Source organism: Ahaetulla prasina, chromosome 2 (genome assembly GCF_028640845.1).
Source record: "Ahaetulla prasina isolate Xishuangbanna chromosome 2, ASM2864084v1, whole genome shotgun sequence".
Lineage (NCBI taxonomy): Eukaryota > Metazoa > Chordata > Lepidosauria > Squamata > Colubridae > Ahaetulla > Ahaetulla prasina.
In genome coordinates this window covers 23,478,007-23,501,603 of record NC_080540.1, presented here as the reverse complement: position 1 = coordinate 23,501,603, position 23,597 = coordinate 23,478,007, and the positions used below count along the sequence as shown (strand labels likewise).

Below are 23,597 nucleotides of genomic sequence, written 5' to 3'. Positions count from 1 at the left end.
GTTGGAGCGTAGCTGATCAAATTCTCCTTTAGAAGCTGCCAGCAGAAAAGACAGGCTGAACTGATGCCCAGATGCCCTGGAAAAAGTGAAGACTCGTTCCTCACGTTTTATTGTAAAAATAGTGCAAGAACACACACATCTGCAAGGCTTCGGTTAGCATACAGCACCATCTCTGGAATAAGTTCTCTTCAGCCTTGGTCAGAGCAGCTGATGACTTGAGGAAATGGCATGTAGCTCTGCGTCTTTAGCAAAACGGCACTTCTGTGAAGGGAGCAGTTCATGATCGTGGCTGCACGAGCCCCACGTGACAAAAGAGGCTCTGGAAATGTACAAGGGACCCATCATCAGAAAAGACGCTTCTCATATCTAAGAAATGAAAGGAATTGTGTTAAGCAACAGCAAAATGTGGCTGAAGATGGGAGGGAGGGAGGGAGGGAGAAAGGGAAGGAAGGAAGGAAGGAAATGAGGTGATAGCTGTCTACTTGGAAATCATCTATCTCTTGTTCTTGTTATTTCACGTCCAGTTTATACCAACCTTTCTAACTGAGCCTTGGGCATCAGGAGGACCATATTTTGGCCCCAGTAAAAATCCAAATTCATCTCAACCGTGAAAGCTGACTTCAGATAGTGATGGTGTCTGGCTGGCTAATGGCAAATTCTTTCTTGACAGAGAATTCCCCTTTTCTGATACTTGCGTGGTAGAAGATACAGTTATCAAGAATGCAATTTGCCATACCAGAAGCTCTAAAGCTAATTTGCACTAGAGTTCAAACAAAACCGGGGTTAGGGTTAGGTTAGAATCTCCCATGACGGTGGAGAGTGGGTAGTCTTAGTAGGGCGTCACCTCCTTTTGGGAGGGGAGGATGGGCTGAAGAGTGGCTGGTAAGACTGAGGAGAATGCTGTAGAAGGTGACTACTAGTAATAGATGCAGATAGGTTGCCCCAGAATGGTGGTTCCATCGATTTTGGCCCCAGTGGGATGGGTGTTCACTAATCTTGGGCCTGAATCCAAACAAGGTGTGGGCTGATTGGGATTCCTATCGATTTCTCTGGAGATCTCTGGGGAGACCAGGAAGGGGGAGGGAGAGAAGGGATTCCCTGTGGAGCAGGGGTGAAATCTAATTTTTTTTTGCTACTGGTTCTGTAGGCATGACTTGGTGGGCGTGGCTTGGAGGGGGGTCATGTGTCTGGGTGGGTATGGCTATGTAACCATGTGACTGGGGGAAATCAAAAGACAGAAACTCACTAGCAATCCTGCTGGAGCAGGCTTGGACTAGATGATCTCCAGGTCCCTTCCAGCCCTGGATTATCCTCTGAAGCTGCGTCTAGTGCCAGGTTTGTACTCCTTCCTTCCTCTCCTCTCCTCCTTCCTTCCTTCCCTGCCTCCTTTCTTTCTCTCCCCTCTCTCTCTCTCTCTCAAAAATGAACCCCCCCATACACCCCGTTTTTCCTCCCAGCAGGCTTCCCTGAAGCCTGCTAGAGCCAAACCAAAAAACGGGAGGGGGGGAGTTCATTTTTCCTCCCAGCAGACTTTAGGGAAGTTTCAGGGAAGCCTGCTGGGAGGAAAAATGGACTCCCCCCTCCATTTTTTGGCTAGCACCCAGCTGAGCCGCGCAATCATCAGAGGCTTTTTTTTTTAACTTTTAAAAACATTTTTTCGGCCAAAGAAAAAATGCTTTTAAAAGTAAAAAAAAACCCTGATGGTCACGCGGCTCAGCTGGGCAGGGGGGGGGCAGGGATTTTTGCTACCAGTTCTCCAAACCACCTGCCGCCATCGCTACCAGATCAGGCGATCCAGTCCAAACTGGGAGCATTTCACCCCTGCTGTGGAGCCAGCCAAGAAGATCGTACTGAATAGAAGCTGGCTTCCATGACCTACAGTACTGGTATCTACTACATGTTCCAGAGAAACAGCAATGGCTGCCTCAGAATGGAGACTCAAAACGGTAAGCTGGCTTAAGCCCCAGATATCAAAGATGGCTTCTGACTCATTTATAGCAGTGCATTGCTGCTGTCACGCAAGAAAACCCACTGAGCTTATGTAACACAAAGAGGTAGCAAATCAACAACAACCAAAAGGAAACTTGGGGATCTGCCATAATCAAGAGAGTCCTTGGCAGAGTGGATGGGCAGGCTTGCTTGCTTACTGGAAGAAGACGGGGCCAGAACAGGGAAAGGTATTATCTCCTGCCACAGAAAGCAATGCAAAAACCTTTCTAAGTGCTGCTTCAGAACAACTGGAAGAGAGAGAGGTGATGTAGAAAGCCCTGCCTCCACCGTAGGACGTTTGAATTCTCCACTTATTCAGAATGAAAGGTGCACAAAACAAGCTTACGAGTGAAGGCCGTGAACCCCTCCTTCCACCTGGGCAGACGTCGTTCTCTTCTCGAATTTCAGCTCTCCGGAATACATCATGGCCCTAGTAGCGGTCAAAGGGAAGAAAAAGCGACGTTCCCAATCTGCCACAAAAACCTGCACAGCACCACAACTACGGAGTTGTACGACCGACCCAAATCAGCCTTTTACCAGGAATTGAAGTCTTGCTTCATCGATTTCCAAACACCCCTCTTCCATCACAGGCGTACAGCCAATGCCAACAAACAGCTCCAAACCGGTACTGAGCTACACAGATCAGGGTAATGACGGAGGGACTGTTCTTGCTCTCACCTCAGCTGGGTTAAACTCTTGGAGCCAATGTCTTGGCAGGAATGCTGGATGCCAGCAATCAGGTATGGCACGAACTTGTGGATGGAGCCCTTGTCCTGCACAGCCCCCGAGACCCCCTGGGCCACTTTAATTTTATCCGTCTCACTGAGAAGAACAAACAACAGAGAAGCCTGTGAGAACTCCAGAACTGTGATGGTTCAATCCATTAATTATCATGAAAAAGAGGAGAAAAGAAATATTTGAAAGAAGAAAAAAAAAAATATTAACTACCGTATTTTTCGGACTATACGGCGCACCTAAATTTACAGGAGGAAAACAAGAAAAAAATAGTTTTTGGCCTCCACGTGTCGGATTTTCGCCATCCCAGGCCCCCAGAAGCACTCTGCAGTGCTCCGCACAGCCCATTTTTTGCCAGAAACAGGCCCGTGCCTCTGGGGGCTGGGGAGGGCAGAAATGCAACGCACAGAGGGTTTGGGAGGCCAAGAATGCCCATATTCAGTCTAGAAGACGCACCTAAATTTTCACCCACTTTGGGGGGGGGGGGGAGAAGTTGCGTCTTATACTCCGAAAAATACGGTGCTTGTCCAACGGTACTAATCTATTTAGAATGCATTCTGGCAACCTTCTAGAGGAAGGCAATCCTATTAAGGTGAAACAGCCCTGAAGCTTTACACGAATGTTCCCTTTTTTGCATGGATTTGTTTGTTTGCACAAACCATTACCTGAAATATCTGTTCTGGCTGCCCAGGTTCTTGTCCATTGCATCAAGAGATCCCATGCCACGGTATTTCTTCAGCCTGATCCCATCTGAGAAGAAATACTCCCCAGGGGCTTCTGAGGTAGCAGCTAGAAGGGACCCCATCATCACTAGAACCAGAAAAAACAAAGGCAAGCAACAGCGTGTGAGGGAATGTGGAAAGAAACAAACAGGAAATAGGGCAGGACTTTGGGGAAGGAGGTTAACTTGGATATCACTACTTGGATGAAGCTAATTGCATTCATGTGCTGTACGCGTAGCTCCCACGTAACACCGCTCCTGCGCAGACTGCACTGGCTACCTGTGGCCTTTCGAGTGCACTTTAAGGTGTTGGTTACGACCTTTAAAGCGCTCCATGGCTTAGGGCCTGGGTACTTACGGGACCGCCTGCTGTTACCACATGCCTCCCACCGTCCCGTACGCTCTCACAGAGAGGGACTTCTCAGGGTGCCGTCCGCCAAACAATGTCGGCTGGCGGCCCCCAGGGGAAGGGCCTTCTCTGTGGGGGCTCCCACACTCTGGAACGAGCTTCCCCCGAGCTTACGCCAAATACCTGACCTTCGGACATTTCGTCGCGAACTGAAGACACACCTTTTTATTCGCGCGGGGCTGGCTTGAATTGAATTTTAATCTTAAATTTGGTAAATTTGATTAATTTTAAATGGGGTTTTTAGTTCACGGTATATTTTAATTTTTTCAGGCTAATTTAAAATAAGTTTTTTAAATGCATTTTAACTTGTACATTGTATGTTTTATCTTGCCTGTACACCGCCCTGAGTCCTTCGGGAGAAGGGCGGTATAAAAATCAAATAAATAATAATAATAATAATAATATATGCACATAAGCTAATCAAGCAGAGAAATTCCTCCTTAGAACTAAGGAGAAATTTCCTGACAGTGAGAACAATTAATCCGTGGAACAACTTGCCTCCAGAAGTTGTAAAGGCTCCAACACTGGAGGCTTTTAAGAAGAGATTAGACAACCATTTGTCTGAAATGGTATAAGGCAGTGATGGCTAATCTTTTCTGGACCAAGTGTCCTCAAAATGCAAAGCACGTACGGCCCCCATGTATGTGCCCCACTCCCCCTGCATGCACCGCGCCTCCGCCTGCCCCCGCACATGCGTGCACAGCCCCCCACATGCACCCCATCCCCCGTGCATGCATGAAAGGCCTCCCGCAGTGCCCTGCCCCCGCGCAGAGACCCGAAGACCAGCTGCCTGGCGCAGCAGAGCTGAACTGGGGCGATGGCTCACATGCCATCAGAGAGGGTGCTGTGTGCCACCTCTGGCAGCTGTGCTATAGGTTCACCATCACAGGTATATGGTTTCTTACCTGAACAGGGAGTTGGATTAGAAGACCTCCAAGGTCCCTTCCAACTCTTGTTATTCTGAAGCTATAATTACACTCTATCTATCTATCTATCTATCTATCTATCTATCTATCTATCTATCTATCTATCTATCTATCTATCATCTATCTATCTATCTATCTATCTATCTATCTATCTATCTATCTATCTATCTATCTATCTATCTTATCTTCCTGACAGGTTCCCCGATATAGGCATTGTTTTCACGCATGCATTTGAGCCACAAACATGATATATAGTACAATACAAGATCTCTCTTGTGGTCTTATGTTCACAAACAACTCCCATTCCCTCCTAAAGGCTGTTCCTGGAAATAACCACGATCCCATGAGCTGAAAGTACGTGTTAGTAAGTCATTTGTAGTTCTAATCTCACCCGTGGAAGCGCCCAGAGCAAGGGCCTTGGCAATGTGTCCAACAGTCTGGATGCCTCCATCTGCAATCACTGGCACACCAAATCTTCGAGCATACTCAGACACTTTGTAGACCGCTGTGGCTTGGGGCCTGCCACACGCTAAGACTAAAATGGGACAGATGAAGATAACAAGAAGCAAAAGAAGTCATCAGTTTTATTGGATGGCAGAACTTCTAACATATAAGGGTCCTCAAAGCGCATGGCATTTTCAGCATGAGCCCCCACCCCACCCCAAAAAAAAAAAAAAAAAAAAGCAAACCAATTTTCAGAAAAAGCATCCTTTTCAGCTATTTCTCCCCAGAGTGTATCTAGGGAATTGTATGTCTTTCCAATTCTGGCAAACCTCAGAGGGTATCTCCCCAGAGGCAGATATAAATCCATGCAAGTCTGATCATTAGTAGTTGGTTCCAGTCAACCTACTTGCAGGTAGCATTCTCCAGCCAGGGTAACAGTCACTATCTGTAATAAAAACTTGGTTTTTACTGCGTGAGCAGAATTCAGTATTTCACACTGAAGTTTTCATCAAGCTGCCGTGTTTCCCTGAAAATAAGACCCAGTCTTGGTGTTGTTGTTTTTTTGTTTGTTTGTTTTTTGCCTCCCAAAGAGGCATTAGGGTCTTATTTGGGGGGATGTCTTTTCCACTGTCTCACCTCACGGCAGTGCACAGACAGCCCTGGCCAGCAGGAGCCCATGTGGCCGCTGCTGGCCCACTTCTTCTACGGCTGCTTGCCACCACTCGCGCATGGCACTTCCCAGCCTCTCTTTCGCCATCAGAGGCCTTCAGAGACAAGTGTCGGAGCATGAGAGGCCTGGCTGCAACTGTCCTAAAGTTAGCGGGTACGGGGCACGAGGGGGCAGCTCCATCCCCCCATCCCCACCCTAACTTGATTTTTACCTGTGCACCTTGCCCCACCTCATGCAACCAGGTGCAACAGCCTGGGCGGGGTCGTAACTGGGGCTTATTTTGGGAGGTAGGGCTTATACTGGGTGTACATGTAAAAATCAATGACTTATTTTTGGGAGAGGTCTTATTTTCAGGGAAACATGGTAGCTGCTCCTGGAATACAGGGTGACTGAAACCAAAGCAAAATATCATCTGCTTAGAGCTCATAATGAGTCAGGAACAGAAAAAAAATTATCTCCAAAATATATCAGCAAGGGCTCTTTTATGCTTTGCATCAAATTGTGTGGCCTAGACTTTCCATTATGCCCAGATTGTAATTGATACATCATGGATAGCCAAGGCCATGCACAGAGATAGACATCAATAATACCCCTCCCTCCCACTAAATAGGACAATCTCCCCAGTGGACTTTTAATTCAAAAATCTTTTTCACCATTAGTTAGAATAGTGATTCAGATTCGTTCAGAACCGTGCAAAATTAGATCACAAACTTCCTGTTAAATGCAGAGTTTCAGTACTGTCTGCACTGCCAAAGTCAACTCAGTGCTTCTCCAAGAAACTGGTTCCCACACAAATCACTTTTACACCAACTCAGCTGTTGTGTTTCCTCTCAATTTCTAGGGCCAAGTACAGGCAACCCAACCAGTTTGAATTTAACTAACAGCAACTGCATTGAACTGGAATTCAAATCAACCGTGAAATGGGCTGCCAGCAAAATCAAAACAGTGTTAGTCCTAAAGAGATGGTCTCATGTCTGCAAAGAAAAACATCAAAGCTAAAAGAAAAAAAATGTTAAAAAAGGATTTTTTTTCCTATGTTAAGAACTTTAAAAACCTATCAAGCGATGTATACAAACTCACACTTCAAAAATGGTTTGGAAAAATTGCTTTGGATCTTGTTTGAGTTCAGCACACTTCTGCTATTCTTTCAAGGAGCCCATACTTCGTTCAAGCTTCCATAAGAGCATGAAAAATGACCCATTCAATGGCTGCTTGAATCAATAGCAGAGAGACATCAGGTCATACAAGGCCCAAAACATTTTTTTTCCAAATAATTTTTAAAGCATGCAGTTATGTTCTAAAATAGAAAAGCATTCTCCGAGGAGCTGAGTTTTGCAAGCTGTTGTCTATACAGTTGTACACTGAGACCAACTCTTTAAAAAATTAGCATTTGGTACCATGGAGTGAGAGAATTCAGTTCTCAGCTTCATGATTCACACAAGGTAGCATTGGGTTCAAAGCAGGGTTTGAAATTTGCTATGGTAATTTCATATGAAACTGTTCATAACCGTTTACATTTCCAAAAATAAGAGATACAAAATAGGTAGATGTAGTCTTTTATTGAACATACGTAATTGTCTAAAAGGCCACAACAATCTCCTTTAAATGTGAGGTACAGCAATATGTAACTAGAACTTTGCTTAGTTGGGAAAACAATGGTTTAAGCACATTATTGTGTTCTTGGGTCTACACTCAAACCCTTGCTGGACATTTAGCCATTCTAGTAATGGAAGTGCAGATGTTTCATCCCGTAACGTTCCAATCTTGTAATAGGGTTGTTCCAACTGTTCTGGAAGTAGAATAGTTTTAATTCCGACACCTCCAAAACACTGGTAACAACCATGGCCGAGACAGTATTAGTTTATTTGGGGTCAGAATTTTTAATAATCTCTAAGGATAGAAGCACTTTCTGACACCAAGCAAGGTACTGCTACCCAAGTGACCCTCTTGGTTGTCCAATAGAGACTGGCAGTGATTTGCCAGGAATTCAGGAAAAATGTTTTTTTCCCCACTTTCGTAACATTTAAGTCTATCCACAGATCATGCTGAACCATAAAATAATTCAGTGGCAAACATGTTATGCGCGTGTCATTCACATGGCCTCCGGTTTCTCCTGCGCAAGCTTTTGCACATCCCCGTTTGTGGTTTGGCAATGATTAAATAGGTGATATGAACCCAAGATGACATCACATCATGTAAAACAAAGCTGCTTCAAACAGGAACAAGTTACGATTTGTGGCATGCTTCCTCTATTCCCATTTAACCATTGTCAAAGCACGGCTAGAAGTTTGGAATCTGTCTCTCCACCCATTCGGAGGATGAGCCAATGGCCCTTCACATGCAGAACACATTCACTCCGTTTAAATCAGCAGTTTTGTAAATAAGTGTAATATGTGCACATCATTCAACGAGAGATAGCTGAGTCGAATTTTTGAATTTGTGGAATCTTTAGATACTATTAAATCGAGCTTTGAAGCATGGGCATGGGGAGAAAATGTAGTACCTGCCTGCAACTTCTTAAACCAAACACATCTCAATTGGCTTAATATACATCTGACACTAAATTCAAAACTAAAAAAAAAAATACAGTACCAAGTTAAAAAAAAAATCTACTGCACCTATTTTACATCACAAGAATCTACAATGTTAAAAACAACTGAACACTGATACATAATTCAGCCATTTGAGAGTTCTTCCCTCCTTGAATTATTTCCACAATACTACTGTTCTTCAGGGTAGATTTCCAAAATCGGAAGAAGATACATTGCCAGGGTTTAAGAGAACCCGTAATTTCAGCTGTCATCACTCAAACAACATCACAATTTTTCTACATGGTTTTTTTTTAAAAAAAATCTACAAACAGACTAGGGAATTCTGAGGGTTGAAGTCCATACATGTTCAAGTGACCTGGGTTGAGAAACATTGGACTAGATTTTTGTTTAGCAAAATTACACACGTTAATAGATTCAGTCAAGTTGGTCAATCAGAAGAAAAATGCCATATTTATCTGGGGAATATCTAGCAAACAGCTACCTCAGACAAAAGGAAGGTTCAGGAAGCCTTGGAGAAACAAGTGATTACTTCTTCCTTCAAGGAGTCTCTTACTGATCAATAAGAAACATTGATGATGGGATACAATTCCACAACTAAATATGCTGAAACTTTCTTTCATACTGGAAAATAATTTCTTAGCGAAAAAAGTATCCTGAATGGGCAACACAATTATGTTTACAGCATTTCAAATATTGAAGACACTGCCTACAAAGGATTACTTAACTGAATAAGGGTTCATTTTAAATTACAGAGGCAGAGATTTAATCAAAACATTTAAATGACTGCCTAGAGCAATCATTATTTCATCAGAGTACAAATACTCTTCCTGGCAGGCATAAAACACCACCTGTGTAGCTCTAAAAGAAAACACCACGATGGGGTCATTTTTTCCCTTTGGAACTGGCCTGAATAATTTACATACGTATCCAATAATCCTAACAGTCTGTCCATAAACCACATTTTAAACATACACCTTAGTAGCTGCAGAATTTAGATCAACTCACACTATAGCCAAATTTAACATCAGAAAGAGAAAGCACATCACCTATTTTGCATTTCATACAATGAAAATTTAACCAGTTTAACTTTTGGTGTTAAAAGAGATTCAAATTAAAGCTTAATGGTGTGCAAGCAATCATAGAATTTGGATCTATAAAGAAGAAAAGGAAGAGCACAAAGGGGCCTTTTAAAATTTCAGTTACGGATTTGAGGGAGGAAACCTTCATTTGATAGCAACAACATTAGAACCCTGCTTTTGGAAAAACTCAGAAAAAACAACAACTCAGCTTTAACACCCAGTGTCCAAAGCCATAAGACCTCAAGTGTGTCTCTAACCAGATTATTCTCAAACAAGCAGAAGGGTAGGAGGAGATAATGGGCAGCCAATCAGAGCCTTCCTCCAAGCCACAAAATTAAGGGGCAGGGAAGGGGGCAATGACTTACTATAGGTGCCAGTGACCGCGGAAGGGCATTTGGGGCTGTGGGACTTTAGGTCTGGAGGGACCTTTGGAGCAGCTGAACAAGACAAAAACACACAACAGTTTAGAGATAAAGAGGGAGCAACAAGCAATACTCTCCTGAACAGTGACACTGTGCAGCCAGGCCACACTCCAATCCCTGCAGGAAGGAGGTGGGAGGAGAAAATGCCTCCATTTATGAAATTGCCCTGACTTTAGGAGGCCACAAGCCAGGGGTGAAATCTACTTACCTTCCTTAACAGTTTGGAAGTGACCTTCTGTGCATGCGCAGAAGGTAAAAAACACATTACTTCCTGGTTAAAATCAGGAAGTCCTGACACCCGGGTGGGTGGGCAGAGTTTTGTTCCACCATCGCTACCGGATCGCCAAACTACCAGCCACGATCGCTACCGGATCGTGCGATCCGGTCTGATCCGGGAGCATTTCACCCCGCCACAAGCGTCTTCTTTTGTTGTTTTGATGCTGATTTGACACACAATTCAACTGCAACCCGTTTACGGGCTCTTCTAACCTCAGTTGCTCAAGAGAAATATCTCGGCCACTCCCCTCAGAATCTGGACAGATCAAAAGGTATCTAATCGTCCATTAGGCTACCCGCTTCCCCACTCCCTTCCCAAAATGCTGTATGTATTTTTGTCCAGCAATCCATTGAGTCGAATCAGACTGACAGCCCTGCAATACTACCCTTTACCTTCTTGTGTGATGCAGATAGAGCCGCTGCCCATGCCAACCCTCAGAGCATCAGCCCCTGCGTCAATCAAGTTCTTTGCCTGGGCCGCTGTCACCACTGAGAAAAGAGAGAAAAGACTTATAAGGAAATTGGACTCCATTAACATAGTGGCTAGCGTCACTCTGCCGCAAGACATGGCAGCTCCTTCCAAACCAACAGGACAGTTTTGTACAAGGCCGTGTTTTAGATTACAGGTGGTTCCTCGACTTATGACTGCTCGTTTAATGACCCTTCAAAGTTACGACAGCTTCAGAAATTGTGATTTAACAACCTGTGGGCTTTCTCGTACAACTTTTGCAGCTCCTCAGCGCTTAGAAGATTACAAATGAGGTGCTTGGCAACTGGCTTACATCTACGACTGGTTGTCACATCCTGCGGTCACACTATCTGCAACCTTTTGTTTGCCAATTTCCAGCAAAAAAGACCACCCATTGGGATAGCTGGATTCACTTAACAGTCATGATGATCTGCTTAACAACTGACATAAAATTGTCATAGAATCAAGCCTGGCACAGCTTACAACTGCAGTGACTTACATGGAAATTCTGGTCTCAATTGTGGCCATAGGTTAAGACCTACCTGTACAGAGGAAGCCATTATATCATCAGCTGGAAATATGGGCTGAAATTCCAATTCTTGCTGGACTTCTGTTGGACAAGTCTGCTTTAACCATTGAAAATTGGGATGATTGTTACCAGGGCAGAGGAGTACTACAGAGCCAAGGATTTTGGTCATTGGGGTCGCAATTTGAGGTACCATGTGACCAAACTTGATTTTACAATTGTCATGTTGCCATTGTAAAGCAACCTGCCTGTCATTAAATAAACCCATTTTTCTAGAAACTGGCACATAGGAAACCATGGTCACATGACTGTGGGCCCTTGCAACCATTTATAAATGAAGCCGGTAATCAAGGACCTGAAATGCGATCACATGACCATGGAGGGGGTAGCAGTTGTAATTTCGAGAACGGGTTATAAGTAGCTTTTAAAAAATTGGTTGTCACTTTGAATTCTCAGTTAAACAACTGGTTGTTAAGTGTAGGACTTCCTGTACACTAATGAAGATCTTTATTATAGTTATCCTTCAAGATAATGCTAATTTCTATCTTTCATTTATCACATTTGAGTAATTTTTGGATATAAAGGTATCAACGCACCTGTCTCCTCATCCATAGCACATTTTATGAACTCAGCAAAAATGTTCATCAAACACATACCAGCTTCATTACAAACAAAAACGTAATATTTACCATTGCCTCCAATGACTTGCAGATGAGGATATTTCTCCTTGATGTATTTGATCATGTTTATTTGAAAAATGGAGTTCCCCTGAGATGAATCCTAAGACGAAAAAGAAGAAAAGAAATTCCTGTACTGCTCCTTAAAAAAATAAAATAAAAAAATAAAGCCACTTGAGTTGGAATCTAACATTCTGTACAAGGACTTGCCAATTTTTTTCTTTCCAGCTACTCGTTAGTACTGAATTTAAACTGAAGCAACTCAGTGCAAGATCTAATTGAATCGATCAGCAACTTTCAACAATACAAGTTCTAATCCCTCGGAATGCCTACAACCATTACAATCATTTCACCTAATTATCCAAGTGTGTCTAGCATGAAGTTCAACCATTATCTCCCTTGCAACTCTTCATGGGGATCCCATTGTCTCTAACACTTACCAATACAATGACATCAACTCCAGCTTGTGCCAGCAGATCAAGACGGTACCTATCATCTTCGTGAGTCCCAATGGCTGCACCACAGAGCAACTGTTTCTTGGCATCCTTTGAAGCCAGGGGATAGTCCCGATTCTTCTTCAGATCTGTGCGAGCAATTATGGCCACCAACTCTCCCTTTTCATTAACAATTGGCAATTTTCCTTGAAATTTAAAAAAAAATTAAAAACCAACCCTACTGTTATTTCCGAGGAACAATTTTGGTTCCCCCCCCTCATTATATAGATGGAAAATTCCAGTTTTCTTTTTGGTTTAATTGGCTATATTAACATTTTTGATAACATGGCAACTAAAGTTGCACAGCCTAACACCTTCATTAAATAGAAATGATTCCAAAGCATCTGATATCTAACTCAGCTAAGGCTACAGAAGATGACTAATTAACCAAGGGGGGTGGGGAAAGAAAGTAGGATATCTATTGGAAACTGAGGTTAAGAATATTTCTTTTTCTTTATAATACTATTTATAGGTGCAGTGCAACACCACCATTTGTTCAACATGCTTTTCCTTTATTTTGACTTAAAGGTAAAGGTTCCCCTCACACATATGTGCTAGTTGTTCCTGACTCTAGGGGGCGGTGCTCATCTCCGTTTCAAAGCTGAAGAGCCAGCGCTGTCCAAAGATGTCTCCGTGGTCATGTGGCCGGCATGACTAAACGCCAAAGGTACACGGAATGCTGTTAACCTTCCCACCAAACGTGGTCCCTATTTTTTTACTTGTATTTTTTACGTGCTTTCAAACTGCTAGGTTGGCAGAAGCTGGGACAAGTAACGGGAGCTCACCCCGTTATGCGGCACTAGGGATTCAAACAGCTGAATTGCCGACCTTTTGATCGACAAGCTCAGTGTCTTAGCCACTGAGCCACCGGATCCCTTTATTATGACCTACATGAACCCAAATGTTATGGTTTAAAGACAATACCTTACAATGAAAACAATTCATGATGGCTTATTCAAATCTGGCTTAGCCAAGGGTCTCAACCTATTAAAAGTGAGGATTTAACTAGGATTTGAGCACAGAAGCTAAATGGTTTTTTTCCCCCTCAATGGATAATGGGGTTATTTATTTATTGTAGCTATTTGTATGTCACCAGACAATATATTTGAATGATTGAATTGCTTCATTTTAAATAATATGGTCCTATTCTAACAATCTAGAACTACACTAGAAAATGCTGGTACTGCACAATGTAGCATATTTACTTAACAGGTTAGCAGGATTCATGATTATTAGAGTGACATCACAGTAACAAATCCTAAAGTTAACAAAGCCCTAAAGTTATGCGCAGGATGAATAGCAATAGCACTTAGATTTACATAACACTTCACATTGCTTTTACAGCCCTCCCTAAGCGGTTTACAGAGTCATCCTATTGCCCCCAACAATCTGGCTCCTCATTTTACCCACCTCGGAAGGATGGAAGGCTGAGTCAACCTTGAGCCTGTTGGGATTCAAACTGCCGGCAGCAGGCAGTCACCAGAAATAGCCTGCAGTACTGCTCTTTAACCACTGCACCACCGCGGTTCTTAAATGTACATTAACCACTTAAATACATGAAAAATGTAATAGTGTAATATTCAATGCATAAAGTATTTTATAGCTATTCTCACATACCTTTTTTACTCCTCTGCAAGATTTCATTCGCTTCTTTTAATGTAACTCCTGCAGGAGCTACAACAAGATCCTCCCGTTTGGTCATAATCTATGAAAAATAAAGAACTGAAATAAGATAAATGTCTTTTCCATTTTGGCTGAGAAAAGCAGCACTGTCTAACAGGGACATATTTGTCAGTCCACAGTAGTCTAATTTAATGTATTTATTATTATGGAAGAAGAAAGACGTTTCAGTCAGACTTGATACAATTAGCTTAATGCGGAAAAGAACAATTTACCATAATGGAAGGAAAGTAACTTAATGCCAGACATTATTACTGTCCACCAAATCAGGAATCACACAACTCAAAGTAATTGTCTCTATCTGGCTTCTCAATTAGCATTACAATCCATTTTTAAAGATCCATTTCAGACATAACTTTAGATGTAACAATACAGTTTCAAAACCACAAGTGAAGGAATTCTTAAAAATAAAAGAAAACCCATCAGTAATATTTTTCACCTCCAATGTCTCTCCCAACCTTGTGATTCTATGATTATAAACAATATCAACAACGTTAGGAAACCTGAAACTAATGCTATTCTGTATTAATCGCTTGCAAATCTTATATCTTGGAACACTATGCAGAGAAAGTGCTAGAATTGGTTTTCCCCTCTGGAATCTAACTATTTTAGATGGGCTGTATGTATTAGTGCATTAAATGGCGAAAGTTTAATCACAAGTGCCTCCAACTACAAACTGAAGCAGTGTAGCCTAAACCAGGGGTCTCCAACCTTGCCAACTTTAAGACTTGTGGACTTCAACTCTCAGAATTCTGAGAGTTGAAGTCCACAAGTCTTAAAGTTGCTAAGGTTGGAGACCCCTGGCCTAGACACAGGCACACATTCTCAGTTTCCTAGAGATACAAGGTCAAAGACTGAAGGATTAAGATGTCTGTCGTCACAGAAATTCTATTTGGAGCTTTTCAGGGTAACCAAATGTAGCTTTTCCTTTTCCCATGTCCAACGTTATCAGGAATCCTTTAGAAATGTGTTGCAGGCCATTTCTGTCTGAACTTTAAATCATGCTATTAGCCGATTTTTGTCAGCACAAATCCAAAAATAGCACGGGGAATCAGAGCCAAGCGTAAGACAGGTTGGAATGCTGCAGTGCTAAACCCCCCACATCCAGTTACAGTGGTTACATGAATGCTAATTCCAGAAGGCTTTTTCATCAGAAGGCAATGGGAAGAAAGTCGGCTGGCCGAACAGGGAAATAGTAACTTGCAAAAACAAATGCTATGCTGCATGCTCTCTGGAAAACAGGAGGTGGTCTCGGGATGTGTTTTTAGAAAGTGGTTGCTGAGGGGAAAAAAAAATACTGCAAAACTAAAATTGCGTAATATTTAATAGTAAACCCTAGGTGCCTTAGTTCAAATGCAAGTCTTCCTCAAAAGCAACTGTCACAAAACATAGCTTAGTATCAATAAAGACAATAAAGTTTTATATTTTATATCAGGGGTCTTCAACCCTGGCAACTTTAAGGCTTGTGGACTTCAACTCTAAGAATTCTTCAGCCAGCAAAGCTGGCTGAGGAAATCTGGGAGTTGAAGTCCACAAATCTTAAAGTGGCCAAGGTTTTATATAGTCGATGCTATTTTTTCTGATCAATACTTCCTTAATCAAATCTCTTTCTGACTCTGGTTGGCGTACAATAATGAGGACCAGTTTGGATGGTCCTTTCTTTTCTTTCAGGGAATCCCCACCACCAACCTCACTAAGAGGCAGATCGTGCTCTTCCTCTTTCAGGAAATCAATGTCTCTAGAGGAGATAATCCCCATGAGCCGGCTACCCATCTTCCCATTGTCTGTTATGGGGATGCCACAGAATCCATGACGGGCTTTCGCTTCAAATACATCTCGGACGCGATCATTAGGGCTCAGCACCACCGGATCTGTGATAAATCCTTGTTCATATTTCTGGAATAGGACACATTGAAAAAGGAGAATGAGAGACTGAGGCATGAAAAGAAGCGTCATATCACTCCTAGTAAGGTGCTCTCTATCTTTGCCAGATCCTCTGAGATTATTGATTTATTAGATGTTTACCCTGCCTTTATTACTTCATAAATAGCTCAAGGAGGTAGACATATCTAATACTTCTTCCTCCTCTTTTCCCCCACACAGCAACAACCCTGTGAGGTAGGTTGGGCTGAGAGAGTGCGACTGGCCCAGATTCATCTTGCCAGCTTTCATGCCTAAAATGGGATTAGAACTCACAATATTCTGGTTTACTAGGCCAGCACCTTAACCATTACATCCAAACTGGCTCTCCAGTTTGAATAATGAATAATGAACAATTATTATTGTAGAATGTAATGCTATGGCTCTGAAGCATAACTGAGGATTCGCCAAAGTACCAAACACAGATGTACATGTAGGCGAAGTCAGCAAATAACAGTGCATACTATAATTTTAGCTACACAGAATGGGAAACTCCTATTCCAGTGCATAGGGAGGCATCAAAGGAACTATAGTCTATGTATCTACCAAATTTAGATACCATGCATCTTACTCTGAAATTGGTTCTGGGCAGTTTACAGCTAAAAAGTTACTGTAGAATATGAATGTCAAACTCGATTTCATTGAGGGCTCTGTTCAGGGGTGAAATCCAGCAGATTCTGACAGGTTCTGGAGAACCGGCAGCGGAAATTTTGAGTAATTCAGAGAACCGGCAAATACCACTTCTGGCTGGGCCCAGAGTGGGAAGGGAAAGGAGATTTTGCAGTATCCTTCCCCTGGAGTGGGGTGGAAATGGAGATTTTGCAGTATCCTTCCCCTGCCATGCCCATCAAGCCACGGCCACAGAACTGGTAGTAAAAAAATTTGGATTTTTTGACCTCAGGGGGACCCGGGGCGGGGGCGTGGCCAGAGTGGGATTGGCCAGCTCAATGTCACTCATGTCGGTGGCACCTATGGTGGCCCAAGCACCCTGCCAGCAAAAATGGCGCTCGGGAAGGGCTGCGCACGGCCCTCCTGAGATCCTTTTTCACTGGCAAAGGCACCACGGGTCAGTCCTTCATTGTTCCCAGGGCAGCCCCACTGCCCCAAGGCAACCCCAGATCTAAGCACCCCATGGACTGAATCCGGCCTGGGGGCCTTGGGTTTGACACCCCTGCTGTAGAATAATAGTAGTGTATACTGCACTGTGTAAGTTAGTAACTGTAATGCCAAAATAATTAGAATCAGTTAAATATATCCTGCTTTAGGGCCCACCAGTTGCTGATCTTAACTCTGATCGGAAGACTTTAATTAACTTTAATTAAAAGCAAGCCCTAACTATTATAAGACATTAACTGTCATAAGACAAGGAATTTGGGAAGAAGAGAAGAGGAAGCATGCAATCACTTATCAATTGAACTTGTCACCTGATCTTTCATTTCAGCTATAATAACTTGCATAGATGATTTTGTGGTTTTACCTTAACTTTCCGTACTTCGTTGGCCTGGAATTCCGGGGTACAGTTATGATGGATGAATCCTATTCCTCCTGTGAGCTGAACGAATACAGAGAGAGAAAAAAAAACCCATGCTAAAACTAGAATAAATTCCTTCACTACCCTCTGCCAAGAGGCAACAAGTTCAGCAGGAATGCTTCCCCGACTGATGGGAGTTATTTAAGGAGAAGATTCCATCTTGGAAGGACATGGTGTTAAAGACTGATATGACAGAAATACATACTTTGAAGAACAATTGTAAAACTCAGCTTTTTAGTTTTATGAGAAGCGGGATTAGTTTTATGAGAAGCGGGAGAGAAGATATGTTCAGGTCTATAGCATTAATGAAATCACGTGTTGTTGTTTTTAAAAAAAGAGGGCATTTAATTTTTAATGTGTTACAAAGTAGTCTATAGATGCTTCCTTTCTTTCCTTAGGACCTTTGCGTCCTGAATATTGAACTGCCTTTAAATACGTTCTCAGAAAACCAGGAGACAGCTTGATACAAGGAAAGTGGTAGGAAACCTGGACAACTGGGGAGCAGCAAAGGAATGTAATACCTAGAACAGGGGTCTCCAACCTTGGCAACTTGAAGACTTGTGGACTTCAACTTCCAGAATTCCTCAGCCAGCTTTGCTGGCTGAGGAATTCTGGGAGTTGAAGTCCACAAGTCTTCAAGTTGCCAAGGTTGGAGACCTCTGACCTAGAAGAACTTTAAATAAGGGAAAGTGATAGTCACCCTCATTCTGCCATTAAGATTTATATATCAGTAATTCTAAAGTTTCTCTCCGCTAATAGGATTACTAGCGCCATCTCTTGCATCGTTCATCAAAAACGAATTCTACTGCATTACACAAATCCTAAAGAGCAGCATTCAGTTCAAATGACAAAAAAGAAAATATTCTCTGCAGTATCCTGTCAGGATAGCCCTCTGCATTTCCCAAACGTAAACAGCCCCACTTCACATTACGTCCATCCTTCCCCTCTCTCCACTTCTATTTATTTACCGCCATTGCAATAGCCATGCTGGCCTCTGTTACGGTGTCCATAGGGGAGGATACCAAAGGGGTTTTCAAGCTTATCTTCTTGGTTAGAGCAGAAGTCAAGTCCTTAAAATAAACAGAATTATTCGGTAAGAAACTTATATCATTTCAAGATATTTCAAGATATTGATTTTGCTAACATGGGTAAAAATGTAAAGGTTCCCCTCGCACATATATGCTAGTCGTTCCCAACTCTAGGGGGCAGTGCTCATTTCCGTTTCAAAGCCAAAGAGCCAGCGCTGTTCGAAGATGTCTCCGTGGTCATGTGGCCAGCATAACTAAATGCCAAAAGCGCACGGAACACTGTTACCTTCCCATCAAAGGTGGTCCCTATTTTTTCTACTTGCATTTTTTATGTGCCTTCAAACTGCTAGGTTGGCAGAAGCTGGGACAAGTAACGGGAGCTCACCCCGTTACACAGCAGCACTAGGGATTTGAACTGCTGAACTACTGACCTTTCGATCGACAAGCTCAGTGTCTTAGCCACTGAGACCATTTAAAAATATTTAATTGATAAAGAACTTAAATATATATATATATATTTAAAAAAAACTTATATGGCTATGAAACCCGACATTAGTATTATTAAAGAAGAAAGCAGTTAATTCAAAATATTCTTTTAATATGCTACACAAACGCCAATTCCACACTCACCACTTGGTCGGCAGTAAAATCTATGTAGCCAGGGAGAATAAGGAAGTCACTGGATAATGAAGAAGGAAGAAAAACGTTACTGAGCTTGTTTGTGATATAAATACATTTCTTGTTAACATGTATATATAGCTTCTAGTTTGTGAATCTTTGGAGCATGTTTGAGAAATTGCTTGCTATAAATCATATCCCAGAAACTCTGATGCTAAGGTCAAGACTCAAAATGCGGTAGCTAGAAAGGTTATTGCTTAATAAGAGCAATCTAACCCTCTTCATAATTACAGAACTTAATTCCATCCCCATGAAAATTATTTCCTGACAACTTGTGTAGCTCATTTTCCTCTTCAATCCAAAGAGGGTTTTTTTGTTCTTGTTGTTTTTTTGAGGAAGTGGGGACTGATTTTTAAAGAAGGTAATTATGTCACTAATTGTAGTCACAGAACTTCCACATAATATGTAGCTTGAGTTTAAGAAATCTGCATGTGCCTGCAAGGCCAAAACTGCCAGATCCAAAACATGTTAATGGTCAAAGCAGGTTTCATCAAATTTCACACACACCTATGCAGCCATAACACTTGAGCTGTGCTCCTTACTCTAATACTGGTCTTAAACGAGAAGGTAAAATGCAAGAACAAAAAAATTGAACTATTTATAAGGATTAAAAATAATTAGCAAAAGCAAAACTTTACCCTTAAGCCACAAGAAATCAGGAGCAATATATTTTCCAAGAAAATCTCTGTGATTCAGGTATGGGATTGGTTTTTTTAGAATTTATTTTCAACAGTAGAGTTCAGCCCACAGAATTGTTACATAACTAAAACCTCTTTAAAAATAAAGAGGGATGGCTTCAAAGTCTGTTAAGACACAATAGGCTACCTTCATTAACTCCAATTGCTATTTTCACAACTTTTTTGTTTGTTTTTGCCTTTTCAAACGAGAGAGTCTGTAATTATAACTAGCGCATATACATGGATGTCAATTCTTGATTTCTTGAGGAGCAGTGCCGACCAAGATTTCATCTGAAACACTGAAAATTACTATATTTATTTATAAAATTAATTGGCTGTCCATCTTACCACAGGATACAGGGCAACTTCTAATCTTAAAAAGGTAAAAACTATGCAAAGCTAAAAGCCATAAATAAAATACTATGAAGAACCAAATACCGTGGCCTAATTAAAAGATGGAGAGAGTGGGAACAGGATGGGAGAGAGGTGGGATCTGTTGTTAATCTATCACTCACCTCCACCATGATGTCCCCCCATTGAAGCCTCAGGCTAATTGGCAGAGCCAGGTTTTCATGTCCTCACGGAAGGTCAAGAGGGTTGGAGCTGACCTCACTCACTACCACCAATTAAAGTGAAAGTACTAAACTAGATACACCACTTGTGACAGGAAATAAGATTTTCCAGTTATAGGGAAACACTTTCAGAAAAGCATGGATATCAGGCAATTGAATTTTATAAGCACCCTATCATACTAGGGTGGAGTTTCCTATCTATTTCTTCTATTGGAGTTTCCTTTTATTCCTTCTATTCCCCACTAATCACTCAGAACTAATGAAGCTTCCTGGAGAAGAAACAAAACGTTTTCAGGAAAAAAAAGCAAGAAAGTCCAGTTGCCTTTTGAAAAGCACTGTTGGGACAACCATAACTTGGATGATTGAGAATCTCCACAGACATTCAAGAGGAAATGCTGGCTGATGTTTAACCAAACTATGACTCAAACTTGAAAATCTTCCAGTCCTAAAAAAACCTTCCATTGAACTTCTTATACACACAGATATCTAGAGTTATGCTGAAAACACACAATAAGTACTGAGAGTACAATAAGTACCTCTACACACTTTTGTAATCCCAATCTACCTTTTGTACTATTAATGCTTACAAATAAGTTTTATAAGGTTGCCATTTTTACATATAACATTTGTATGAAATTTCTGAATCTGACCCGAACCTGCCTTAATTATCTCTGTAGAAACTTTGTGATGACTCTGATACTAACATGTGTAATATACAATTTACTTTCTGCATTAAAATGCAATACAATGAGTAGTGCTAACAGGAATATGTATGCTTGATGAGAAAAATTGCTTGCTAAGAATAGAATAGAATAGAATTTTTTATTGGCCAAGTGTGATTGGACACACAAGGAATTTGTCTTGGTGCATATGCTCTCAGTGTATATAAAAGAAAAGATGCCTTCATCAAGAATCATAAGGTTCAACACTTAATGATTTTACTGCATTTATCAGTAGATAGCAGCTGACACCTATTGCTTATAAAGAATCCAGTGTTTCAACTGCAAAGCATATTGCACGTAGATAACAATTATTTACAGATGGCAGTTTTATAAGGCCAATATGGGAGAATTGCTGGCAAGAAAAGAAAATCTTACAGAATAGGAGTTATTTTCAAAGCACTTTATCACATGACTTCCTAGACAGAGAAACTTACGAAGTATGTATGTAAACATGCCCTGCAGCCAAGAGAACTGGAATCACATGAAACTGCATTTGCTAATGAAGGCGTGAGTGTAGAAGAAGACAGTGAATTGGAAAAAAAAATCTAGCAATTGGAGTTTCTGCCATGTAAGTTGATGTACAAGTTCTTTTTGTTTTTTGGAAAGTAATCTCAAACTTTCTGATAGCCATGCCTTATCATGTGAACTTCCTTAACAATGATTTTAGTTATTCTCGTGAATTTTAACAACTGATTATCATTTTTTTTTTACTGGTAACTTCCCTGAGTGTGAAAGCTAAGACATAAATTATATAAATATAGTGTCAATGTTCCAGAAAAACCCCTCCTGCAGAAAAGACTCTTGAGGGCGAGACTCTAAACTAGGCGGAAGGCTTCCACGCTGCCATATAGTTTTAAAGGGCTGTAATAGAGGGGCTTATAAACCACCAGCACAAAACGCTCAGAACATGATTGGAGTGCATTCACTGTCCCTTGCAATTTCTTATATAAAGATTATGACCTAAGGACTAAAATTGGTCACATGAACCAACAGGTGGCTTAGTAATGCATATGCTGTGTCCAAACTGTAGAAATACTTGTAACCTGAGAAACTATATTAAATGATTCTCTAGGGTGGAACTACCAAATTAAAAAAAAAGGAAAGCAATCAGCCCAGTGGCACAGATAGCGACATGTATATTTCACATTTGTGACCCCAACATTTAAGAGACACCATTACCTTATATTAAGTCTGCAAAGTGTAGAATGTTGAGGTATGCAGAATATATGTCAAAAACACCATTGGACAATATTTCTCCTCGACCATCAATAAATATGCAATGTTAAAGAAGAATGATTCCACAAGTGTTCATTTTGCTCTGAAACAAGTTCTAACCACCCAGTGAAAGTAGAGCTATATAGGTGGAAATGGTCTCTTTCGCTACTGGTGAGGAAAGAAGCAAAGCCTATTTTTTCAGGTACTCACAGCAGTGAAGTTATTACTAAATTATTAGATTTATTATGTCAGGAACATTTTTGAGTTTAAAAAGGCTGCTCATTTTTTACCATCGTCCATACACATTGTTCCAATCTTTTTTTTTTCTAGGCTACAATTGCGCTTAGGTATAAAAACTCTCCACCAGGGGAAGCTTTGGATATCCCTTTACAGACGGCTATAAGAAATCAGAGTAACCGGGAGGGGACCAGCCTACACTATAATCACGCACGGCAGTGATCTTTAAGGTTTTTTCTCCCGCGGATTTGGCATTAAAGACTCCGAGGAGCTCCTAAGCTTCCCTCTCGGTCCTCCCACCTCCACCCCCCATCCCCAGCTGCCATCATCCTCGTTGTTTCGCTGTTTGGCATCTGGAGGGGCAGATTGCCCCAGACCTCGGTCCTTCGCGTGGATCGCACTTTTCGGAGCAGCTGGTCATCCGCAGAGACCCCGCCAACCCACCCACCCGCGTCCCGCCAAACCGACCAGAGCCGCGTCGCCCTCCTTTGGACGCCCGCCCCGTCCATCATCATCATCTTCACCCTTCAAACGGTGCGGCGGCCACGCTGCCTCGGGACGGCGTTTGAGCTGTGATCGCTGTCGGGGCGGTTGGAGAAACTCAGGCTCGGGATCCCCCCCACTCCCACCCCACCATAAGCGCCGTTCCGTTACCATCACCGTCACACACACACACAGACACACCCCGCCTGACCGGGCACCGCATGGTATATGGGCTGCCCCGTCGCCCGTCCGCCTTCCCTCCTCCTCCTCCTCCTCACTTGTAAGTCAGTCCGTCGCCACAGTTCAACATCTGCTGCGCCGTTAGCCCGTCGTCCGGCACGTAGCCGGTGCCGCCGCTGATCAGGTAATCGGCCATAGCCGGTCGGGGGCCGTCCGACTGCACTGAGCGCGCCCGACAGATTCCCGCGCCTCCTGGCCTCAGAAAGACCGGGACGTCACCGACGC

General features: G+C 42.2%; 2 protein-coding genes across 11 annotated transcripts in view; one reads left to right on the top strand and one right to left on the bottom strand.

Moving 5' to 3' along the window:
• NDUFAF3 (NADH:ubiquinone oxidoreductase complex assembly factor 3) overlaps window positions 1-14,000 on the top strand; it is a 26,588-nt gene extending 12,588 nt beyond the window's left edge. For 3 of the 7 annotated variants that reach the window (XR_009153340.1, XR_009153338.1, XM_058168282.1), the window contains one exon: window positions 13,734-14,000. The gene's annotated coding sequence lies outside the window, so the exon portion shown is untranslated. Of the gene's footprint in view, window positions 1-32; window positions 170-12,917; window positions 13,057-13,733 lie in introns of those variants that run through there. The other 4 variants (XR_009153341.1, XR_009153339.1, XM_058168283.1 and 1 more) reach the window with 2 other exon arrangements.
• On the bottom strand, window positions 73-23,597 carry IMPDH2 (inosine monophosphate dehydrogenase 2). 4 transcript variants are annotated; one of them, XM_058168279.1, is made up of 15 exons: window positions 23,411-23,597; window positions 19,179-19,227; window positions 18,489-18,590; window positions 17,467-17,541; window positions 15,759-15,965; window positions 14,007-14,094; window positions 12,336-12,535; window positions 11,908-11,998; window positions 10,617-10,712; window positions 9,891-9,962; window positions 5,172-5,315; window positions 3,390-3,534; window positions 2,668-2,811; window positions 2,336-2,419; window positions 73-366 (listed from the first exon to the last, which is right to left on the bottom strand). In XM_058168279.1, the coding sequence occupies exons 1-15, from the start codon at window positions 23,506-23,508 to the stop codon at window positions 345-347; spliced, it is 1,617 nt and encodes a 538-aa protein (XP_058024262.1). In that variant the 5' UTR covers window positions 23,509-23,597; the 3' UTR covers window positions 73-344. The 4 variants fall into 4 exon arrangements, with proteins under 4 accessions (XP_058024262.1, XP_058024260.1, XP_058024263.1 ...); XM_058168277.1 differs by having other exon boundaries at window positions 73-319; XM_058168280.1 differs by lacking the exon at window positions 9,891-9,962.

Coding starts and splice junctions, on each gene's coding strand:
- IMPDH2 (XM_058168277.1), bottom strand. CDS start 23,508: ATGGCCGATTACCTGATCAGCGGCGGCACCGGCTACGTGCCGGACGAC. Junction 9,963..10,616: donor TATCTGCATCACACAAGAAG/GTAAAGGGTAGT, acceptor TGTCTTGTTCAG/CTGCTCCAAAGGTCCCTCCA. Junction 5,316..9,890: donor CGCGGTCACTGGCACCTATA/GTAAGTCATTGC, acceptor GTCCCATTTTAG/TCTTAGCGTGTGGCAGGCCC.